General features: G+C 38.4%; 1 protein-coding gene across 2 annotated transcripts in view; it reads left to right on the top strand.

The window, feature by feature from the left end:
* Window positions 1–20,926, top strand: part of spred1 (sprouty related EVH1 domain containing 1) — a 91,668-nt gene extending 70,742 nt beyond the window's left edge. For both annotated transcript variants that reach the window (XM_069916642.1, XM_069916641.1), the window contains exons 4-6: window positions 3,585–3,634; window positions 17,614–17,775; window positions 18,546–20,926. In XM_069916642.1, the coding sequence (XP_069772743.1) occupies window positions 3,585–3,634; window positions 17,614–17,775; window positions 18,546–19,205 (872 nt within the window). In that variant the 3' untranslated portion in view covers window positions 19,206–20,926. The remainder of the gene's footprint in view (window positions 1–3,584; window positions 3,635–17,613; window positions 17,776–18,545) is intronic.
* The last annotated feature ends 3,012 nt before the right edge of the window (window positions 20,927–23,938 follow it).

Below are 23,938 nucleotides of genomic sequence, written 5' to 3'. Positions count from 1 at the left end.
ATGCCATGAAATTGATCTGAGATATCTCAGCCTCTGGCACCAGGGAGGTAACAAACCATCTGGGATATTTGATCTCTTCCACAGAACCTCTTATCTGTCCCCCAACTATAGAATCCCTTATCACTATAGCTAGCCTTTTCTCCTCCCTTCCTTTCTTAGCCACAAGATCAGACTCCATGCCAGAGACCTGATCGCCTTGTTCCTGGTAAAATTATATACTTATTATTGAGGGAAACAACCACAGGGATGCCCTGCACTGCCTGCCTGTTCCCTTTCCTTTTCCTGTCACCCATCTACCCTAATCCTGTCACCCATCTGCCTTCCTCCTGACTCCTAGATGTGATGGAGTCTCTGTAACTCCTGACTATCACCCCCACTGCCTCCCAAATGATTTGGAGTTCATTCAACTCCAGCTCCAATTCCTTAACTAGGCTTGTCAGGATCTGCAGCTGGGTGCACTTCTCACAGAAGAAGTTGTCAGAATACCGCTGGCTTCCCTGACAGCCCACTTTCTGCACGAGAAGTATTCCCTGCCTTGGCTGCCATTCCCACTGTTTATGACTAGAGGAAAGAAATATATGATACCTATAACCTGACCTTACCTGTGCCTACCTACTTAATCCTCTTTGTTTCTCAAATAGGGTGGCCCTTTCCACCATCTAAGTCTCTTTTCACCAAAGCCCCTTGAGCTAAAGCCTTGCCATTCTGCGCACTCCAACATGACCACTCCACTACACAGTCCCTCACTTTTATAGTGATGTTTGGATCACTTGAGTTTGATTGCCCTTCAACTGTTGAACTCAGTTGCCCAATCAGCTGCTATCTGCAGAGTCTCTCCTTTTCAACCCTTTTGTCTTGATCTTGAACTTGATTGCCCTATCGACTGCTCCTCTCTCTTCAACTGTTGGGTGGTGTTAGGCGGATGAGTCAATGAAATAAATGAATTATAGTAGGTGTTTATGGAACAATATGGTATGGATTATTATAGAAAATGGGTGTCTCTATCCTGTGAGCTGTTCTTTGGAACAATATGTAGAGGTGCCAACCAGAGAAGGAGCAGTGTTAGATCTACTGTTGGCAAATGGGATGGGTCAAGTGACGGAGGTTAGTGTTGGCGAGCACTTTGGGTCCAGTGATCATAATGCCATCAGCTTCAATGTCATTATGGAAAGAGAGAAGTCAGGGCCAAGGGTTGAGGTTTTTGATTGGGGAAAAGCTAGATTTGAGGAGATGCGAAAGGACTTGCAGGGTGTGGATTGGGACAATTTGTTTTATGGGCAGGATGTAGTAGAGAGATGGAAGTCTTTTAAAGATCAGATTTTGAGAGTGCAAAAGCTTTATGTTCCTGTTAGGTTAAAAGGAGGGGCAAAAGGTTTGAGAGAGCCGTGGTTTTCAAGGAATATTGGAAACTTGGTTCGAAGAAAAAGGGAGGCATACATTAGATATAAGAAGCATGGAGTTAAGGGGATGTTTGAAAGATACATTGAATGTAAGAGGAATCTTAAGAGAGGAATTAGGAAAGCTAAAAGAAGGTACGAGGAAACTATGGCAAGCAGGGTGAAAACTAATCCAAAAGAGTTCTACAAATATGTTAATGGTAAAAGGAAAGCTAGAGACAAAATTGGTCCCTTAGAGAATCAGAGCGGAAAACTGTGTGTGGAGCCTAGAGAAATGGGGGAGATATTGAACAGTTTCTTTTCTTCGGTATTCACTAAGGAGAAGGATATTGGGAGATGTGAGATAAAAAAAAGCAAATTGGGTAAATATGGGGAATATAGAGATTACAAAAGATGTAGCTTTAGGGCTTTTGAAGAATATAAAGGTGGATAAGTCTCCAGGACCAGACGGGATCTTCCCCAGGACATTGAGAGAAGTGAAGGAGGAAATAGCAGAGGCTCTGGCGGTAATTTTCCAAATGTCATTAGATATGGGGCTAGTGCCGGAGGATTGGCGCATTGCGCATGTGGTTCCGTTATTTAAAAAGGGTTCAAGGAGGAAGCCTGGCAACTATCGGCCTGTAAGTTTGACGTCTGTGGTAGGTAAATTAATGGAGAAAATTCTTAGAGATAGTACTTATAAACATCTGGATAGACAGGGTCTGATCAGGAGCACTCAACATGGATTTGTGGGAGGAAGGTCATGTTTGACCAATCTGATTGAATTTTTTGAAGAGGTGACTAGGAATGTGGATGAGGGTAGCGCAGTGGATGTTGTCTATATGGACTTCAGTAAGGCCTTCGATAAGGTACCACATGGAAGGTTAGTTAAGAAGGTGCAGTCTTTAGGTATAAATTTTGAGATAGTCAAATGGATTGAACATTGGCTGAAAGGGAGAGGCCAGAGAGTGGTAGTGGATAATTGTCTGTCAGGTTGGAGGCCGGTGACCAGTGGTGTGCCTCAAGGATCTGTATTGGGCCCATTGTTGTTCGTTATATACAGTAATGATCTAGATGATGGGGTGGTAAATTGGATTAGTAAATATGTAGACGATACTAAGATAGGTGGAATAGTGGATAATGAAGAAGGTTTTCAAGGATTGCAGAGGGATTTGAGCTGCTTAGAAAAGTGGGCTGAAAAATGGCAGATGGAATTTAATGCTGATAAGTGTGAGGTGCTTCATTTTGGTAAGAAGAATCAGAACAGGACATACGTGGTAAATGGGAGAGCATTGATGAATACAGAAGAGCAGAAAGATTTAGGAGTAACGGTACATCGTTCCCTGAAGGTAGAAACTCACGTGAATAGGGTGGTGAAGAAGGCTTTTAGTATGCTGGCCTTTATCAATCATTGCATGGAATATAGGAGTTGGGAGGTGATGTTGAGATTGTATAAGACGTTGGTGCGGCCTAATTTGGAGTTCTGTGTGCAGTTCTGGTCGCCTAATTATAGGAAGGATATAAACAGAGTGGAGAGAGTGCAGAGAAGGTTTACCAGAATGTTACCTGGGTTTAAGCATCTAGAGTATAGGGAGAGATTGGACAGATTAGGTCTTTATTCTTTGGAGCGTAGAAGGTTGAGAGGGGATTTGATAGAAGTATTTAAGATTATGAAAAGGATAGACAGAGTGGATGTGGATAGACTATTTCCGTTAAGAGGAGGAAAGATTAAAACAAGAGGACATGAGTTAAGAATTAAGGGGCAGAGATTTAGAGGTAACATGAGGGGGAACTTCTTTACTCAGAGAGTGGTAGACGTGTGGAATGAGCTTCCGGGAGAAATAGTGGCGGCGGAGTCAATTGTATTATTTAAGAAAAGGTTGGACAGGTATATGGATGAGAAGAAGATGGAGGGTTATGGGCATTGTGCAGGGAGGTGGGACTAGAGAGGGGTGTTTGGTTCGGTGTGGACTAGAAGGGCCTAATGGCCTGTTTCCGTGCTGTAAATTGTTATGTTATGTTATGTTATGAATGGAACTTGGCACAGCTCAGGGATTGCTGTATTTTTTTTTTGCTTTATATCCCATGTAGAAATATCTTTGAACAGGTATACTTTAAGCTATTTTTTAATCACTGAATTCAAACTTCAGAGTGAATAGTGGTGAAGCGAATTGCATTTTGATGACATTAATGTTTTATTTTTCACAGGTTGCCAAGAACCTTTCAACGAAACTACAGTTTCTGATGATAGCTTTCAAGTAAGTGGTAGATAAAATGCGTTAATTTATTTTATTGACTCTTTCAATATCAAAAGAAATTTGTATAGAAATAGTTAGAGACTGACATATTGTGCAGAATTCAGGAAAACCTATTATTTTGATGAGCTGAGTAATGGCCATGTAGATCTTTCTACTCTGAGATTAAAATGTCCATGTACATAATACATTTCAAGTTTCTGTGGTTCATAGCATTTTTTTTAAATCCAAGATTTCTATTGCAGAAAACAATAGTATTCACATACATATGGTAAATGAATAATGATTGTGCAGTGGAACATGTTTGGAAGTTCAACATCAGAACATAGTCCTTAAAGTGACTTGATTAATGGTGAACATGCAATTTGTTATGGCACATTTTGGAGCTTGTGATTACAAGTATCAGGACACTCCATGCACTTTCAGAAGCTTTAGTTTCTTAAAAGCCTATTGTCCACTTTCTGTTCAAAAATTAAATCATATTCTAGTAGATCTCATTGTATACTTTGGATTAAAGAAAAGAATTTGAGGAGAAAAGTTGATTAAAATGTTCACATTAATATTTATATTTTAAAAAGTGGGCGTCAAAATGAAATTAATTGTCTTTCTCATCAAGTGGAGTGTTTGAGGAAGTGTAGTTACATTCTTGACTTTGTGGACAATAACACATTATGTTGAAAAGAATGGTGACCTTAAAAGGTCTGATAATCCATCAGAAATTCTGGAATTTTGGGAAAACCGCTGCATGCTGATTCTGTCATGGATTTGCGGGTGCAGATTAAATTGTATTCTGGCAAGTGTTCATTGGAGAGTAAAAGATGACCAATAAATGTACTCTCAAATGAATTAAAAATAAAATTAACCTGACTACTATAGGAAAATGTTTGCCTTAACTGTCATTAACTGCAGTCAATATTTTGAACTTGTTCAAAATATTCATGACCTTTGTGATACTGGTTTACATTCTAAAGTTTTGAGATTTCTTCTGTAAAATTTGATCTAAGCACATCATCTGAATGATTTACTGTTGGTTACTTTGTTGTTCAGATGGAAATAGTCTTAAAGTTTAAGAGTTGTGGAATGTTATTGATAATTCGAGTTAATTTTACAAACTAAAACTAAGCTTTATAGACTTTGTGTTTGCTTGGCTGAGTTTCACTGGTCTTTCGTGATCGGTTGAGGCCAAAAAGGAATTTTTAAGCTTTCAGGCTGCAAGCAAAAGAAAGGATGAATGATAGATTGGGCAAAATATCAGTCTAAAGGGGTGGTACAGTTGACGCAGCGGTTAGCGCATCGCCTTTACAGAACCAGCAAGCAGGACCGGAGTTCGAATCCTGTGCTATCTGTAAGGAGTTTATATGTTCTCCCCGTGTCTGCATGAGGTTTCCCCGGGGGCTCAGGTTTCCTCCCACCATTTGAAACCTACTGGGGGTGTAGGTTAATTGGATGTAAATTGAGTGGCACGGGCTCGTGAGTCGAAATGGCCTGTTACAGTGTTTTATGTCTAAATGTTAAAAAAAAAATTAAATTAAAAAAAACTCTGTTGCACCAAGAGCCAGTCCTTGCTGCACTCAAATTTTAAAGGTTGATTAACCTGCAGCGTGAAGTTGTTTGGTTTTGAGGAGACGATAGGTGTTTTACTAGGATAAACCATCTGCTTTAATTTTTTAATTAAGGGAAGCTCTGTTAGTTCTCATATGCAGTATATAACTAGTGTAACTTCATGAGCTAACTACTATTTAGCTGATTTTATTAATCATTTATTATTGTTGAATTTTTTGAGATTTTAACAAGCAGGGAGAGAACCATAGAACATCACAGCACAGAAAACAGGTCATTCGGCCCTTCTAGTCTGTGCTGAACTATTATTCTGCCTAGTTCCATTGACTTGCACCCAGTCCATAGCCTGTCCAAATTTTTCTTATATATGAAAATTGAGCCTGCATTCACCACTTCAACTGGTAGCTCATTCCACGCTCCCACTTTCACCCTTAACCCATGTTATATCTCATCTAACCTCTGTGGAAAAAAGCTACTTGCATTTACTCTATCTATAGCCCTCTATCAAATCTCCCCTTATTCTTTTACATTCCAGGGAATAAAGTCCTAACCTGTTTAAATTTTCCCTATAATTCATTTCTTGAAGTCCTGGCAACATCCTAGTAAATCTCTGCACTATCAATCTTACTGATATCTTTCCTGTAGTTAGGTGGCCAAAACTGCACACAATACTCCAAAGTTAGCTTCACCTATGTTTTGTACTAGAAGAGTGATGGTTAATATATTTGGAGTTTCAGATGGACTTCAGTAAGTTGCAATGTGGGATGTGGAAACTAAAAATTATTGCAGTGCGTGTTATTAATGATGATGTACTGATCTAGAGTGAGGATTCATGGCCAGCAAACATGAGAAATTGATACATTTCTGTTTGGCTGGCTAAGACCGTGAGAGCTGCGACGATTGATGATGAGATGGAGCAGACACAATGGAATGAATGGACTACTACTGATTCTTATGTTCTTTTATAAATTTATTTCAATTAGTAGCAGAAATATAGAATTATTGCACTGTCCAAAGATACAAAATTATTATCCTTTTTTTAAGGTAATTGAACAATTCTAAAAATACAGAGGTTATGGTAGAGACGATAACATAAGTATTTAAGAGGAATTGAACATATGAGACACTGATAGGACTCTTGAAAGGTGCTCGTTAGGCTCTGGAGCAGGGTTATGCAGTAGGAGATGGGGGAAAGAAGGCTGATTGAAAGTGGACTTGGTAGGACATTTTTGTTGGTTCTGGGTTGACAAAGCCAAGTAAGAGCAGCTGAAAGATGCTACAATATGTGTTGCACCACTGATGTAAATCCTTTGGTGAGGGATGTATATCCTGTTATTTTGGAGTGTTGGATCCAATTTTGATGTTGGTGTGATGATGGGGGTGTGGAGGGGGGAGGGGGGTTCTGGTGCAAAGTATAGATTTCTAGGACTTAAACCCAGGGACAACAAAGGACCAATGATTTACTTCTGAGTTAGAATGGTACACACATTGGAGGGGACCTTAGAACTATTCCCATGCGTATGCACTCTTGTTTGCTTTGGTGTTGGAGATTGTGTGGCACTGTCAAATTACCTTGAACGAGGTTCACATTGTCACTTTGCACAAAATGGACATTTAGTTGATAGGAGAGAGTGTTAATAAAGTAGGCTGCTTTGTCCTGGATGATCTCAAGCTTCTTGAGACGTGTCAGTCATACGTCTTCAGGCAGTTGCAGAAAATTAAACCATGTCTCATAGGAGTGAAAAGAGTTAGTGACATCAAGAGGAGAGTTTCTTCACACAGAATGCCCATCCTCTGATCAGCTGTTGGAAGGATAGTTTTCATGTGGTTTGTTCCGGTTCATTTTCTGGTCCAACAAGATGTTTATGGTGATAGAATTGGAAATAAATATCAAGGGTTGATAGTCTTGGAACACATATGAGCAAGAGGACAGGCTGCTTCATTTTCTGAGAGTTGCATTTGAAATTGAACATTGTGCAATTATATGAGGATAACTTCATCTCAAACTTAATGCTACTCTAGATACCATTATGTAGGACAATCCAAAACTTAAAATGTTCACCTTAAAATCAAGGGGTCATCCCTAAAATTCTTCTCTTGATGATGAAGTCGTAACACTGCCACCATCTTCTTGCTGGCTCCAATGCAATCTCATGCATGCCCCTCCAGAGACACTGAATATCTGTAGATTCACCTTAAGTGCTCCTGCAGCCTCTATAGCCACACAGACTCCTGTTCAATCCATTAGCAACCTGAGCTCCAGGTCCAAACCTTACATTTACAATTAGGAAGGGTTCAGCGCCTGATGGCCTTCCTGCCCTCAGCATCCTCTCAAACCACGCTAAGCAATAATTTTAAGCTTTCTCAACCAATGGGCACTGAAATACACATTCCAAAGCTTTTTTAATTAAACCTTTTGAATAGAATAATTAGCTGTTCTTACCAGTATGACTGGCAAATGCTTCAATGAAGTTTTTCCAGTTATTTTTTAGTTAGAATCTGGTTACTCATGGATGGTGGCTGGTTAAAATATTTCTGTGACAAACCATTTTTGGCTGTATTAATGATATTGCTTTATTGTCACTCTTTAACCAAGGAACATTTATAAACCAATTGGAAAATAATGTATAAATGATTTTTAGTGGAAACGTCAAGGAATTTGGAACATGAGGTTACTGCTGAGTTTGCTAATTATGCTTGGTAGAAATTCCTGGAATGGGATTATCATTCTCCATTGCCCCATGGTTTTGTCATGGAAAGTAGAGGGCACAAAGTTCCTTGGTATGGAGATAAAGGACGACCTAACCTGGACCCACATCACCCCCTCGTTTGTCAAAAAGGTGCATCTGCACTTACACTTCCTAAGAAGGGCAAGGCTACCGGTTGACCACTATTTACAGGAATGCATTGAGAGTGTCCTGTCTGGCTGCATTGTATATGGCATGGCAGCTGCAAACCATTGGACTGGATGTTGTTACAGATGATCATCAAAACAGCTGAGAAGATCATCGAGGTCTCCTTTTCCTCTATTGATCATGTTTACCTGAAGTGTTACTTATATATAAAAAAATGTAAGCCTTATTTATTTATTTGTCCATTTATTTATATATAAACACAACATTTTAAATTAAATTATACTTATGTACATATATGATCATTGTGTGTTGTGTGAGTTTGTGTGTGTATCGTGGTGTGGAGAAAAACTTCATTGGCTGGTTGCATATGTACAGTCAGATGATGATAAACTTGAACAATTGTACCACAATACAGAAGTATCATAACTTTTAAATTTGAAAAATATGAAGAAGAAGCATGGATCTAAGGTTGCTAACCTCTTCATTGCTACTTAAGTTGAGTTTGTCTATACTGCCATGTTTTTAGAATGAATATTAAATTTGAAGTCAATTGAATTGTTGGGCTTCCTTCTGAGTTGAACATATTTATCTTTGTTCATTTCAAACTTTTAACCCTTGATCTTTATTAAAATTTAGTTGTGTTTAAACACTGACATAATCATTCAAAAAATCAGTTAAAGAAACCTAGTATTTTTCTTGCAACTTCTCTTTGTCCCTGTCATATGAGAAATTGTTTACAATATTAATAATTTGAATTTCTTGCATTAAATTACTTGAACATATGACCGGCAGGCTGATTTTATTTCATCACAAGTATTAGAAACCAAAGATTTGAGCAATTCTTATGTCTCTAATCTTTCCTGGGTTAAGTTCTACTGGTTTAAAAATTGAATTACCATAAATCTTTGGAGAAAGGAGACATTGGATCAGAAGATATAGAATTAAGAAGCTAAGGGTAAACGACCTTGACAGGAGTTGTATACAGGCCTCCAAACAGTAGCCAGGATGTGGCATGCAAACTGCAGAGAGAGATAGATAAGGCACGCAAAATGGCCACTATGACAATAGTCACAGGGAATTTCAATATACAGGTTGATTGGGAAGAAAAGCTTGGTGCTGGTTCACGAGAAGGATTTTATTGAATGCCTTTAGCATGGCTTCTTAGAACAGCTTGTCATTGAGCCAACCAGAAAAATAGCAATTTTGGATTGGGTATTGTGTCATGAACCAGAGTTGATAAGAGAACTGAAGGTAAGGAAGACCTTAGGAGGTAATGATCATAATACGATGGAATTTGCCATGCTGTTTGAGAGGAAGAAACTAAAATCAGAGATGTCAGTATACTAGTGGAATAAAGGGGACCACAGAGGTATGAGAGAGACACTGGCCAAAGTTGATTGGAAAGACACACTAGAAGAGTTGATGGCAGAGCAGCCATGGCTGGAGTTTCTGTGAGAAATAAGGAAGGTGCAGGATGGGAAAGATACTAGCATGGGTGGAGCACTGGGTTATCGGCAGGAAACAGAGAATGGACATATTCTGGTTCCCAGTGGTGATCCACAGGGGCCACTTTTTTAAAAAAATTTGTATATTAATGATTAGATTGCTGAATAACTGACTTAGTGGCTAATTTTGCAGATGATACAAATATAGGTGGAGGGGCAGGTAGTGATAAAGAAACTAAGAGGCTGCAGGGTGATTTAGATAGATTTGGAGAATAGACAAATAAATGACCAATGAAATACAGTGTTGGAAAGTGTATGGTCATGTACTTTTGTAGAAGGAATAACAGGGCAAACTTTTATTTGGATGGAAAGAAAATTCAAAATTCAGAGGTGCAAATGGGCTTAGGCATCCTCATGCAGGATCCCCTAAAGGTTAACATCCAGGTTGAGTCAGTGGTTCTGAAGGCGAATGCAATGTCAGCATTTGTATCTAGAAGAATGGGATACAAGAGCAGAGATGTGTTGTTGAGGCTTTATAAGGCACAGGTGAAGCCTCACTTAGAGTAAGGGTACAGTCTTGAGCTCCTTGCTTAGGAAAGGATGTGGTAACATTGAAGAGGGTTCAGAAAAATATGACAAGAATGATTCCTTGAATGAAGATATTAGCTTCTGAGGAACATTTGATGGCTCTTGGACTGTAATCCTTGGAGTTCAGAAGAATGAAGAGGGGCCTCTTAGAAGCATTTCGAATGTTGAAAGGCCTGGACAGAGTCTGGGTTAAGGTTGTTTCTCATGGTAGGGGAGTCTAGGACAAGAAGGCACTGCTTCAGGATCGAAGGGCATTTAAAACAGAGATGTGGAAGAATTACTTAAGCCAGAAAGTGGCAAACATCTGGAATTTGTAACCACTGATGACTGTAGACACCAAGTCGGTGAGAGTATTCAATGCACAGATTGTTAGTTAACTGAATAGTTAGGGCATCAAGGGTTATGGAGAGAAGGCAGGTGAGTGGGATTGAGTTGGAGAATGAATCAGCTCATGATAGAATAGCGGGGAGGGCTTGAAGGGGTGAATGGTCTATTTGTGCTCTTGAATCTTATGGTCTTAAATTGTGTTGAGCTAAAATAAAAATAGAACATGCTTGGTACACTATTAATAATTTTATTCTTGAACTTCAGTTTGCAAAAAGGGGAAGAAATATTGATACTTTGAAGAAGGAGAGCTGGGTCTGGATCCCATTTTCTGTGCAACTATATTTGTCCAGCATTCTGCAGCTGCAGTTGATTTTATAACTTTACCCATCATCCATCCAGGCCATTTTAGTATTTTGAGGGGGGGGCGGGGTGGAATCGTAGGAAGCATCTCTTAGTAACCACAGGGCAGTAATTACTATAACAGCAGCTGGGAGAAAACAGATTTCCGTTTTACGTAAAAGCAGTGTTGGGTTGTTTTTTTTAAACAGACGGAACTTGCCAAAGTTTTGTCACAGCAGAGTTATATAATAGTCACAGAATGTGGGTGGTGGTTACAGTTTTTAATCACTCAGCTGCTTTTCAAAAATTTCCATTTTGCAGCGCACTAGGAATAAACTATGCTCAAGTTTTATGCGATTCTAGATTGTTAAACATAAAGAGATTGCGAATTTGGAAAATAGTACTTCATTTTTTAGAATTAAAAAAAAATTTAGACATACAGCACAGTAACAGGTCATTTCAGCCCACGAGCCCATGCCACCCAATTAAACCCAATTGACCTACAACCAACCCCCCCAGTACATTTCGAACAGTGGGAGGAAACCGGAGCCCCTGGAGGAAACCCGTGCAAACACAGGGAGAATGTACAAACTCTTTACAGATAGCACAGGATTTGAACCCCAGTCTTAATCACTGGCACTGTAACAGCATTGTAGCCACCACACTAATTGTGCCGCCAATAGTGGATAAACAGTAGGAAATTAGGTCCTTTTATGTTATAAAAATCCAGAATATTTCCAGCAAAGGAAATAGGAATAAGAGTGTATATTAAACCAAATCCGTTAATTGGGTAGTTAACGGTTTATTTTGAACAACTGGTATTTCTTAAATTATCAATGTGGGCTAAAGCAAAATATTATATCTGAAAATTCTATGATGGTAGGCCACTTTTTTGAAATACTCCAATCCTTCTGGTGAAGATTCAGTTGTTGGGGAAGGATATTCAGAGTTTGGACCAAGTGACAATGAGGAAGCCAATTACCAATTTAGCTGGTGGTATTCTTTGTGCCCACTGTCCTTGGTGATAGAGGTTGTGAGTTTGTGAAATGTTGACAGAATAGCTTAGAGAGGTAACTGCAGGACATCCTGTGGATGTCACACTCTGTAAGCATATTGTACCAATTCTGAAGGCAATGAGTTATTTAGGATGGTGGATGCAGTGCCAGTCAAACAAATTGCTTTGTCATAAATGGCTTTGAATTTTTTAATTGCTAATGTTGCACTTGTCAGACAACTAGTTTCTTCCCATCATGCACCTTGTAGATGGTGAGGTATCATGTGGTGTTTCACTCACTGGAGGATCCTTTATCTCTGAACTGCTCTAATTATCATAATAATTATATGATGGTCAAGTTGAATAGTCTGATCCATGGTAACCATCAAGATGTTGATGATGGGTGTTTTTGAATTGTTAACATCTGTATTTGTCCTCAAAATGCTTGTCGACTATTCAGTGGGAGGCCTTTTGTATATTATTAATTGTAAACAGATGGTGTACAATCCTGGTCTTATTTCATACATTTAAGTTAATTGGAAATGAAGCAGTCAAATAGAGGTTTTACATTAGTGTGTTTGTATTGTCTCAGATTGATTGATTGGGGGCTGATTTGCATTGCATTAATTTAGTGGTCTACTTTTCATAGGGCAGCAAGATATAATTTTATAAATTTGACCATCTTTTATCTGAGACCAAAAGAGCATGGACTGTACAAGCAGGATTAGGCTATCTGGCCTTCAGCTGCATTGCCCATCGGTTGATCATGACGACATCCTCACAATGAAAAGTAGATCATCCCCACTTTCTTTTGTGCTCCCTTTATCCCTGAACTCAGTCACTATAGACCAAAATGTTACTTTGTCCTTGAATATATTCAGTGATACATCCTTCACAATTCTGTGGATTCCAGAGATTCTTGATGCTTAGTTAAGGAGATCCTTCATTAATGGGCAATCTCATCCATAGTTCTAGATTTCTAAAGCATCCTCTCAGCATCCATTTCAAAAACCAAAAAATGGAAAATACAGCAAATACCACAATGAAAACCCTGAAGTAACAACAGAAAATTATGAAAACTATGGGACTTGCAACCTCTTAGAAAATTGTCGTTATTATCCTGAGCCCATGTTTAGAGAGTTTTAAATTATATCTTGCATTTTTCTGAATAAATATAGAAAATTGCCTCTTGTAAAATAAACCAATATAATTTTAAGCAAACTTTGAGAAGCTGGAGGGACTTGGCAGGTCAGGCTGCATCAATGGAGCAAAATGGATGAAGCAGAATCAGAATTTATTGTCATGAACGTGTCACAAAATTTGTTGCTTTGTGGAGCCTCACAGTGCAAATGTTTCTATAAACCACATTTCAAAATAAATGAAAATAGTGCAAGAAAAGGAAAAAAATCAAAGTCTGTGGTTCATTGTTCATTTAGAAATCTGATGGCAGAAGGGGAAGAAACTGTCTTTGTGCCTCTGAGTGCTTGTCTTCAGTTTCCTGTACCTCTCATCCGATGGAAGCAGAGTGAAGAGGGCATGGCCTGGGTGGTGGGGGTTCTTGAGGATAGAGGCTGCTTTCTTAAGACACTGCCTCCTGCCTATATCATCAAGATTGAAAAGTATCTGCATATATGCATAGAAATTTCTTCAGTCAGAGGATGACAATCTGTGGAATTTGTTGCCATATGCAGTGTGGAGGCCAGGTCTTTAGATTATGAGGAGAAGACCAGGCAATGGGGCTGATTAAGGGGAAATGGATTAGCTCATGATTAAATGGTGGGACAGACTTGATGGGCTAAATAGCTTATTTCTGCTCCTACATCTTATGGACATTAAAATAAATATTATTAATAAATAGTTGAGTCATGGGGAGTTGTTTTAGCTGCTCAGTAGTCATTCAGCAGACTCACAACCTTGTGGGAAGATACTATTGCTCACCTTGTGGTTCTGTCTCTAACACTTCTGAATCTCTTCCCCGATGGGAGTAGCTGGAAGATGCTGCGTGTGGGGTGGTTCGTGTCCTCTCTTATTTCGCAAGCCACCTTTGGACAAAATCTTGATAAATCATATTGATGGGGGAGGGGGATGTGAGGGAGAACACAATGATCGTCTCTGCCACTTTTATGGTCCTGTGGATTGACCTTTGATCCGATGCTCAACAACAACCTTACTCCACTGTGATGTAGCCAGCCAGGGTGTTCTCGATAGTGCTTCTGTAGAAAGTTGAGAGAATGGTAGCAAGTAGCCTTGCCCACCTCAGCCTTCAAAGGAAGCTTTTGTGTTTTCCTGATGTGAGGAGATGTTATGTGTCCAGTATAGGTCACTTCTTAAATAAATGGACTCTGAGGAACTTGGTGCACTCCACTCTCTCTACTATCGAGCTATTAATGTGCAGTGGAGAGTGTTCATTCCCTAGTCCTCCCAAAGTCCATAATCATCTCCTTTGTCTTGTCCATGTTGAGACTCGGGTTGTTATTCTCACGCCATTTCACAAGATTTTCCATCAAATTTATATAATCTGATGTTTTTTAATGATGCTATTGAGTCCTCGGCCTCGGTCAGGTGGGGCAGGCGGAGGCCCCGATCCGGGCGGAGAGTTGTGGGTGGCGGCCCCGGTCCGGGCACAGGGAGAGCGGCGGCGGCCTCGGCCCCGGTCCGGGCAGTATGGACCGACCTAAGAGGGGAGGCAGACCCCTCCAGCCCGGGTAAGAAACCTGCATAGGAGAAGGTCACTCCGATATAAAACCTACGACCCAAGGACCTCGCTGCCACGTCCCAGCTTGCTTGGCCACGGCACACGAACCATGGGTGTAAAGGGTGGGGCCAGTACTGCGCGCACTGCACTCCACCTAAAAGCTCCTTTGCGCAGGCCCGAGGACAGGTCCACGTCCTCCCCCTCCACGTCCTTTAAATCTTCGTCCACGAAGCCAAGCCAAAGAAGATTGAGTCAGAATGCAAATGAGAAATAGTCGGTGGGAAAGGATTACAATAAATAAAATAACTGCAGATGTTATAAATCTGAAATGAAAAGAGGAAATGCTAGAAACACTTAACAGATCAGGCAGCATCTGTGGATGGAGGAACAGAGGTAACATTTCAGGTTGAAGAGTCTTCTCTCTTTTTCAGTTCTGACGGAGGTTAATTTTATCTTGCAGGAAAGTTGGAAGAGTGATTGCTAGGACAAAAGAAATGTCTGTGATAAGTTGTATCCAAGGTCTGTCCCTCCTTCACCTTCCCTAGGGTCTCTGAGAGGACAGTGTGACACTGTAGGTGATTCTCTGACATCAGCCGATGGATAGGGGTAGAAGCAGATGAAAACAGTTTGACTGAGTTAGAAAATGATGAAGGCTTGGAAGAGAAGGCTGAAATCCACTGTTAGAGATTTGATATAGATCAAGAGGATAAGAAGTGAAAGTTTGCAATGGTCAGTGTCTCTTTGGATATCATTTTGACTTCATTGGATAATTTTGTACTTCGGTAGAGCCAAAATCTCACTGAAGGCATTTAAATAGATGTTTGCAAAAATGGTATAAATTTGAGAAGCCATAATTTTAAACTTTCTTTATTGTCGTGTACACAAAATTTGTTTTCCTCCAGTATTCTGAGTGTTTATGACAATCAGTGTCTCTAGACTTGTGTGTTTTACTCTCATCTTTTCCCAGTCTTGATGAAGGACTCTAGCTGAATAAGTTGACCATTTTCTTTCTCCCACTGATCCCACTTGATCCTCTGAGTTCCTCCATCAAGTTAAATTTAGCTTGTGGTTAAAATATTTAGATTAGAATTGGTTTGTATGCAAAATTAATTCATGAAACTGAAATGGAGGATAAATCTGGGGGATGAAAGATGTGAATTATAAAATGCACATGCATTATCAAGTTAATGATTTAAAAGATGGTTGTTGCTGCAAACTTCATGAACATCCTGGAAACTGATGTAGCGTGGAGAAATCCCACTTTAGCGTGTGATACCCTTTATTACCATGACGATAAATTTAATAACATTTGTTTAAACTTTATTGCTGCACTTTGATCACCAAAAGAATCTCTAATTCTAATATCAATTCAGACTAGTCTCCTAACATTCACTTTTTGTACAGATGATTTTCATTACTATGACATGAAAATTTAACACACACACCTGAATTTACAGCTGAGGTATTTGTAACGGGTGTGTGGACCAATACATGCTCAAGCTTTGACTACTAATATAAAGTGGAGCTAAATCTACAGTGCTTGTGTGTATACAGTTGTATTTAATAATACATTTTCTCAGTTATTTCTCATTCTCTTGTCCACTCTATTTGTTAGAATAATTCCTCAATAAACCCACACGCATTCCAAAACTTGCTAACAACTGGGGTAATCAACCAGTGTCAACTATTAGTCAATATCCTATTTCAATGGTCCACTTAAATCAGGGGTGGCCAGACTTGCTTAACATAAGTGCCACATACGATAAACTTCAGATATTTGAGAACTGCAAAACATTAAAATATATTACATGCACATTTTTACTCTGGCATGTATATTTTGTTCCAAAAATGTTATATAAATATTAAGAAATACATGTGCGTAATATTTATTAATATATGTAGTTTTTAAACTGCTAATTTGTATTAGTTTCAATAATCAAAAGAAATACACATACTCCAAATATTTTCAAAATCCTGATTTTTTTGGTGAAAATCTTTGCCCAAATGCTACCTCATTAAATATATTTAAGATACAGTTGTATAGATATTTGCATTGTTGGGGAATTGAACGTTATGGGGGAAAGTGGAGCTGGGTCCACAGCCAGATCAGCTGTGATCTCACTAAATGTGGGAGCAGGTTTGATGGACGATTCCTGCTCCTGTTTCTGATGTGTTCTCTTTGGGACTGCAACTGCTGCTGGTCTCTACACCATTGCAGCATCCATAGCCAAGTACACAGTATGGGAGGCCTCCTGATACAAAGCTGCTTCCTGCGACAGGGCAAAGCCAAGGGGCCCATTCCAAGGGGCCCAGGCTTCTTCCTGTCCCACCTTCCATTCCCCTCTTCCCAGATGCTGGTGGGATAGGAGGGAGTGATGGCTGTGGAATGGAGCTCTGTGCTAACTCTCCATCCCGTAGGGCCAGGTTTTGCCCGAGGCCATTGACAGAAACTTCACTGCTACCATCTCCTACTTTGTCATTGCTTGGCATCTGAATGAGGTCATCATTAGGGATGCTCTCCAGCCTCTCCTCCCCATCTCCATCACCACTCATCCCCACCCCCCCTCCCCACAAGAGTACCTGGATATCACCCTGCCTCTGGAACAGGCCATGCCTCATTGAAGCTCTCCTGGCCCAGCCCCAGCTTTCCAACCTCTGCAGCTGCTCCCTGCAGAGGACCCTGAGCTTTACCTGACATTCCTACCACATACCATCTCCAGCATGCACTGCTTGCTCTGCTATTCTGCAGGAGTGGTTCCTCCAATGCCCACTCCCTCATGCAGCCTGACTGTGACTGTTCCAGAACGCCTTGGTCTGGCTGCAGGGATTCAAGTGACTGGTATCTCCTCCAGCCAGTGAATTTCTTGAGTTGCACATTACATGTTAAAGAGCCACAAGCTACAGTTTGGCCACTCCTGGCTTAGGTCAATGTTAGTTCATAAGACAGTATAATTACAACATTTGCGAATCCCAAATTTGGTGATATTTGAGTAGAATTCCAGCAGTTCTGCAGTGAATTGTCTGCATACTCCAGAAGGATCCAAGATCCTTGTAGTGGAACATTTCCTGGAATTGTGATAGGGTGGTCAAAATGGAAATAGACTTAATAATTTGAAGAGGTGAATTAACCAAGACTTTTTTGAAAGTACGTAATAAAGGACATTTGTGTTATTTTTCAGCCTCCTGAAGAAAATGATGGTGATTCTTTGAAAAGAAAAGAGAGAATTTTACGACGTGACACTGTAGTGACCAATGAGCCTTGCAGAAGCTGCTATGTTAGAACCCCTCCACCTGAGGAATTCAGTTCTCGAAGATTGTATTTTCCTGCTCAGCAGAATCAGGTAACCTCTTATCATTTTATTTAGTTTCATTAAAGTTAAATTTGGAATATATGGAGCTATTTATAGAGATGAAATTGGATCATTTGCAATATTTTTCTTTGATTGCGAATATTAGAATATTGTGATTTTTTAAATCACATTTACAGAACTAATCGATGAGAACATCAAGTGCTGCATCCCTGTACTCCAAGTTCCATCTTTCCAGAGCACTATTTAAAATTTATTATTGTGGTGGTTCATTATAGTGTTTTTCATAACTTTATTTGAATTTGTTTGCATAAATCTTAGTGGCATAAATTATGTTTTGATCATTGACCTGAGACAAGTTCCTCAGGGACCCGAGGAGACCCCCTCGGCATTTTTGAATAGATTGCGTACGGCTATACAGCAATATGGGGGTCTGGATATAGAATCCCCAGCAGGGGAACAATTAGTATTAACGAGTTTCGTTACAAATTCAGCCCCAGACATAAGGAGGAAATTACAGAAAACTGAGAATTGGCATGAGCAGGGAATAACCCAGCTTCTACAAATTGCACAAAAAGCCTTTGTACAGAGATCTGAGGATAAGCAGAAGGGAAAGGCTAAGATTTTAATGCAGGCATTTAAGGGAGCTATGGAGGGGCAGCAAGGAAAAGGTAGGGACTGTGTCTCTTTCATGATATCTGTTGTATAAGATCTTCTATGCATGCAACTATTTTTTTTCTTGAACTTAAACCATTCAATCTTGTGGTTTGATTTCTAATGATAAAACTTTAAATCTCTTTCAGATCATGTTAAAATCAACTAGACATGTCAGCTTTCAAGATGAAGATGAAGTAGTGAGGATAAATCCTCTAAAAGATGTATTGATTAGGGGCTATGAAGACTACAGGCATCCTATTGTACAAAAAAATGATTTGGACACTGAAGTAGACTCGTATGTGTGTTTTAAACCTGAATCTAAGAAACATGATTACCTATATCCTTCAGTGCAAGGGATGGAACCTGATTCTGTTAAAGATTCAAAAGGTTCAGTTGTATTCAAAGCACAGCCCCCCACTTCACTAAAATCAAAAAAATCCAAACGAAGGAAAGAGGATGGAGAGCGTTCTCGTTGTATATATTGTCGAGATATGTTTAACCATGAGGAGAACCGAAGAGGACAGTGTCAGGATGCACCAGACCCCATCAAGAGGTGCATTTATCAAATGAGCTGCATGCTGTGTGCTGAGAGTATGCTCTATCACTGCATGTCAGACTCTGAGGGAGATTTCTCTGATCCATGCTCATGTGACACTGGTGATGACAAATTTTGTTTGCGATGGCTAGCACTTATAGCCTTGTCTGTTATTGCTCCATGTATGTGCTGCTATCTCCCTCTGAGAGCCTGCCATCATTGTGGAGAGATCTGTGGATGTTGCGGAGGGAAGCACAAAGCAGCTGGATGAGGTGACCAGTTGGGAGCCAAGTTGTGCGAATAGTTCCTCTCCTATGGCATCCACCCTGCTCATGAGGGTTTTGGCCTACTGGTGATTAAACCCAGGGTCAGTTGCAGAGCTGCAGAAGTTTCCAAGTCTAGAGGAGGAGTGATAGGCTTTAAATGATAATGACATTTATCGAGGCCACCATGTCTAATACTTTGCATGGCACAGTCTAACTCAAGGTCTTGTAAAGCAGAGAGATTTGTTGCTTTGTAGCTGTTAATAGTGAACACTGTATACGATGATGCAGAAAGTATTCATATTGCAATTTTGTACATTGAATTGGCTATGGGGCCTGGTGTCTCACATAAAGCTTTTACTGAAGAGACTCAAGTTTTAGATTAAAAGCACTAGGTAACTGTTTGATTTTTATTCAGAAAGATTATTTTAGATTTTGTTTCTAATAAGTATGACTACGTACATTTACTGAATCACTTATCCAGCAGCGCAGAATAATTTACTGTCAGAATAATTACAAATTATTTAACATGTGTAAAGTGTCAAACTCTATATAACTAAATTTGAGATATGGCTTGTACTTGAAGAAATATAATCTTTCAATCGTGTATTAAGGTTTTGATATATAATGGACCCATAGGTACATCTTTTATTTTCAAATCACTCTTGCTTATGACGTTGCCTTATTTTGAATAGTTCCACCTCCCCCATAACAACACAAAATAACTGATTTTATGAACAATGATTTATATAATCATATTTAAAATTAGGGGCATATTTAGATTTCTCGTCATCTGAAAAACACTTGCAATATTTTGTACAACCAGCAAGTTTTCTGTCAAGAAATCAAATGGCATAATATATTGATGTAACTTGGAATTGTATGTTATTAAAAAACTAAACAGATATAGTTGCTTCACACACTTCAGACCTAGCCTTATCTTTGCAATGCTACCAAAAACAGAAGATGTAGTTTGGGAAAAATCCAGTTTTAATTTGTAAATTTAAGGATATGTTAGAACATTTAAAGTAATGATACTGAACTTATGCTGGTTCAATTTCTTCTGGGATTACAAAGATGAATGTTTTTACTTTGTGTTTCCCCGATAAGTTTTGCACGCAGATATAGATCTCCATGTTATTGTGGAGTGGTCAATGTGTATGTGGTTTTTGTCTTTAAGTACATAGTTATGTATAGATGCATTTAAAAATTGGAATTTGTATTGGAACCATGCAGAATATCATGAACTAGGCTTACACAGAAGACAAATTTTGAGAATGAAAAGATTAAATTCTTGGACTTAATAACCAGATTTCTTTCCAAAAGATTATTATTGGCTGCATTGTTCAGTTTGTGCAGAACCTATGGTTGTCGATTAATATGTAAAATAAACCTATATATTTGACTTAGGGCACATTTGTTTTTGTACGTTTTCAACTCACACCATTTGTACTCAATTTCTTTCATGTCCGTAACTTTGAAGGGGAAAATTGAGCTCATGTGGTTGTGGTAGGATTATCTTTGGTCTAAAATTCAATGCTTCTAAATGTTATCATATTTATTCATTTTTAAAAAATACACTTAAAATTAGGACTTCAGGTAAAGTTGTTTGGCCAGTTTCTAACGTTTAAATATGTAAATAACCCCATTTGTAAGATAGTCCACTTTAGAATGCATCTATTTATCAGCTGTGAGTAGATGGAATAAACTGACAGCATTCTGTACATAAGCCAACTTTGAATATTATTTCACATTGAAAGTAGAAGCTAAAGATATGAGACTAAATTTTAAAGAGCTTGTTTCTAGTTTTGTATTGAATAGAATGGCTTCACAAGGATGGGCAGTTATTTCTTTGAAATTTCAAGTACAGTATTTAAGATTGTGTGTAATTCTTCATTATAGGATTTCATCCATGACTATTTTACATTTAAATTTTAAAAAAATTAGACATGCAGCACAGTAAAAGGCCCTTCTGGCACGTGCGCCCATGCTGCTCAACCTACAACCCATGTACATTTTGAAAGGTGGGAGGAAAACCACATAGACACGGGGTGAACATACAAACTCCTTACAGACAGCACTGGATTAGAACCCGGGTCGCTGGGGTTGAAACAGTGTGTGCTAACTGCTGTGTTCACCATACCGTTTATGAAATTTAATTTAATCAATATTCTGAACATTAGGAGATTCAGAACTAATTTTGAATTATGATTTGCCCATAGTCTGACAATCTGTGCTTATTTTGTATTTATACATTTCCTTTGCCAATTTTTTGAAAAATCTGATGTCCATGGTTCCATTAAGTGCTCCTTAATTTACCCTAATATTTTTGAAAGAATTGTAGAAAAGGATTTGATTGATTTGTTTTTCTGTCAATTGCAATTAACATCCACACCGCCATAATTAAAGCTGAAGTCATATCAATTCTTGCATCAGAAACATTTTTTGAAAATTGTATGTGTCTAATGGCAAGATTCTTGTCAGATTTTGCCAGTATGTAATATTCTGAGAGAAAATTCTTTTAACTCATGGAATTTCAAAAGATTCCATAGGCTTCCACATTTCTTCCTTTGTGGTTTTCCATGTGCACATCTGGGCCAGTCTTATTCGACCTGACAATTCCTTAGTACTTAATGTTCTGCATTTACTTTTCATCTGGGGTATGGTCAGAAAAAATGTGTGTGAAGTTTGTTCACCTGCTTTTTCACATAAAATTGATATTAAGAAGTACCTACATTTGACTAAATTAATTTCATTTTTCTAAATATTAAGCTTGTCATACTACAGACTGGATTGTGAATAGAAGGTAGATCTTGAAAAAGAATCCATCTTTACTAGCTGTATAGAAAACATGATTTGCCAACTGTTGCACTCCTTTAAGACTTAAACTCAGTTTCTGACCATTTCACTTTTCACTCTTGATGTTGCTGTTGTTACAATTTTGTAAACTAATTTGTGCACATGTCAAATTGATTTTCACAATAAGACCTATTATTTTCTACTGCAATCATGTTTGCTGTCTAACTTAAAATTTGCTTCCTTCATTTCAACCTTTCCCCATGCACAGATAGAATCTACGTGTATTACTTTTTAAACAAAGATCATTGAACAAAAAAATCATAGTGGAAATGATTCAATTTGGAGAGAGAATTTTTCTTATCTAGACTGTTAGAATTAAGTGACTCAATGCAATCTTAAGCTGTTCTGTTTTTTCTTTGGGTCCAGAGAAGGTCTGAGAGTACTAGTGCTGTGGTATGTATGGTATAATTATCCCCATCAGGTCAACTTGCTGGCTGTAGCAAAGTATTATCTTGTAATAGGTATTTTTTGGCTTGGTGCATTGAGCCACATATTGAATTTATGTGCACCATTTGCTTTCTGGATTTATAAGAAAAGCCTACAAGGCAAGCTAATAATGCTAATTGACTCCTCTGAGTACTGATGGTACTTGTTCACTGTTATCTTTTTAACACAATTTTGTTTTTACTTACATTTTTAAAATGCCTACACTTTTAAACTGAGGCATCAGTAGAAAACAATAACCTACTGAATGTCTAGTACCTTTTAAATTTTTCTTCATTCTGTTGTTTGTTGTTCCGTGCCATTTGCTTCATACCCAGTCAACTTCCAAAAAGTGCCTCGCTTGTATGTTTAAAAATTCCATCTAAATTTAGCTCATATTATACTTAACACATTTCATTTTGGGTATTTTTTTGTGTTGAAAATATATATAGCTATATAGGATGTGATGTACAATTTAGTTTAACTCTTGCCATTTGTGTAATTTCTTAAATGTATGAAGGTATAGTTTCTTAATTTCTCAAATATATATAATGTAAATATGCATATAAATTTGTAACTGATTTTGTTACATCATACACTTGTAATTTGACATATCAAATAACTATCATAATAAAACAGTAAGTTTTAATTTCTTTACTTTCTGTCTCTTGTGATATTCCATTGTCAGAATGCCAGCCAAATCAGCAAGCTGTTAAACAATCTACCAAATATTATCATTGTACTGAGATACAGGGAAATGTTTTGTATGCTATTCAGGTAAGTCAGCTTGTACTTAAATACAGTAGTTCGTGCAATAACAAAACTAAAGTGCAGGGTGCATTGTAACAGTAAGTCAAGAGTATGGGGATTGTGTTGCAAAGGCAAAGTGCTGGGTTTAGAGAAAAGAACAATTAAAATACTACAAGGTTATTTTTTTCACCAATATGAGGTCCATTTAAGAGTTTGATAATAGCACGAAAGAAACTCCTTGAATCTGGAGGTTTGTATTTTCTGTTCTGCTTGAAATGAATAATTTAGCCCAATAGGTCAACACTGGTTGAACAATATTAATTGGATCTCAGTTAATACATAAAGGTGCTGGAGAAACTCAGCAGAATCTGTTGAGTTACTCCAACACATTTGTACCTTAACTTCAATCATAGCTTCTGCAAACTTTCTTGTTTTAGTACATGAACTTGATCTCATTTTATTTTGCCCTAATCGTGCACCTTCATTTTCTTCCATACTCTATACTTGTACAGCTTCCCTTCAATAAATCAATACTATTTTCCTTTGTCATTTCATGAGTTCCATGGCCTGATCACCCTGAAGCATTTTTTTTACAAATTTTCTTTGGAGTGATCACTTGTAATATTAAGAAAAAAGCACAATAGCGTCACAACATTTTTAATTGCTGATGTGGGAAGAATGGAAGTTTAAAGCCCATTGCTGAATCAGT

Source organism: Narcine bancroftii, chromosome 2 (genome assembly GCF_036971445.1).
Source record: "Narcine bancroftii isolate sNarBan1 chromosome 2, sNarBan1.hap1, whole genome shotgun sequence".
In the NCBI taxonomy this organism is placed as follows: domain Eukaryota; kingdom Metazoa; phylum Chordata; class Chondrichthyes; order Torpediniformes; family Narcinidae; genus Narcine; species Narcine bancroftii.
Note: the sequence above shows the minus strand (reverse complement) of the source record. Positions and strands in the feature narration are given on the sequence as shown.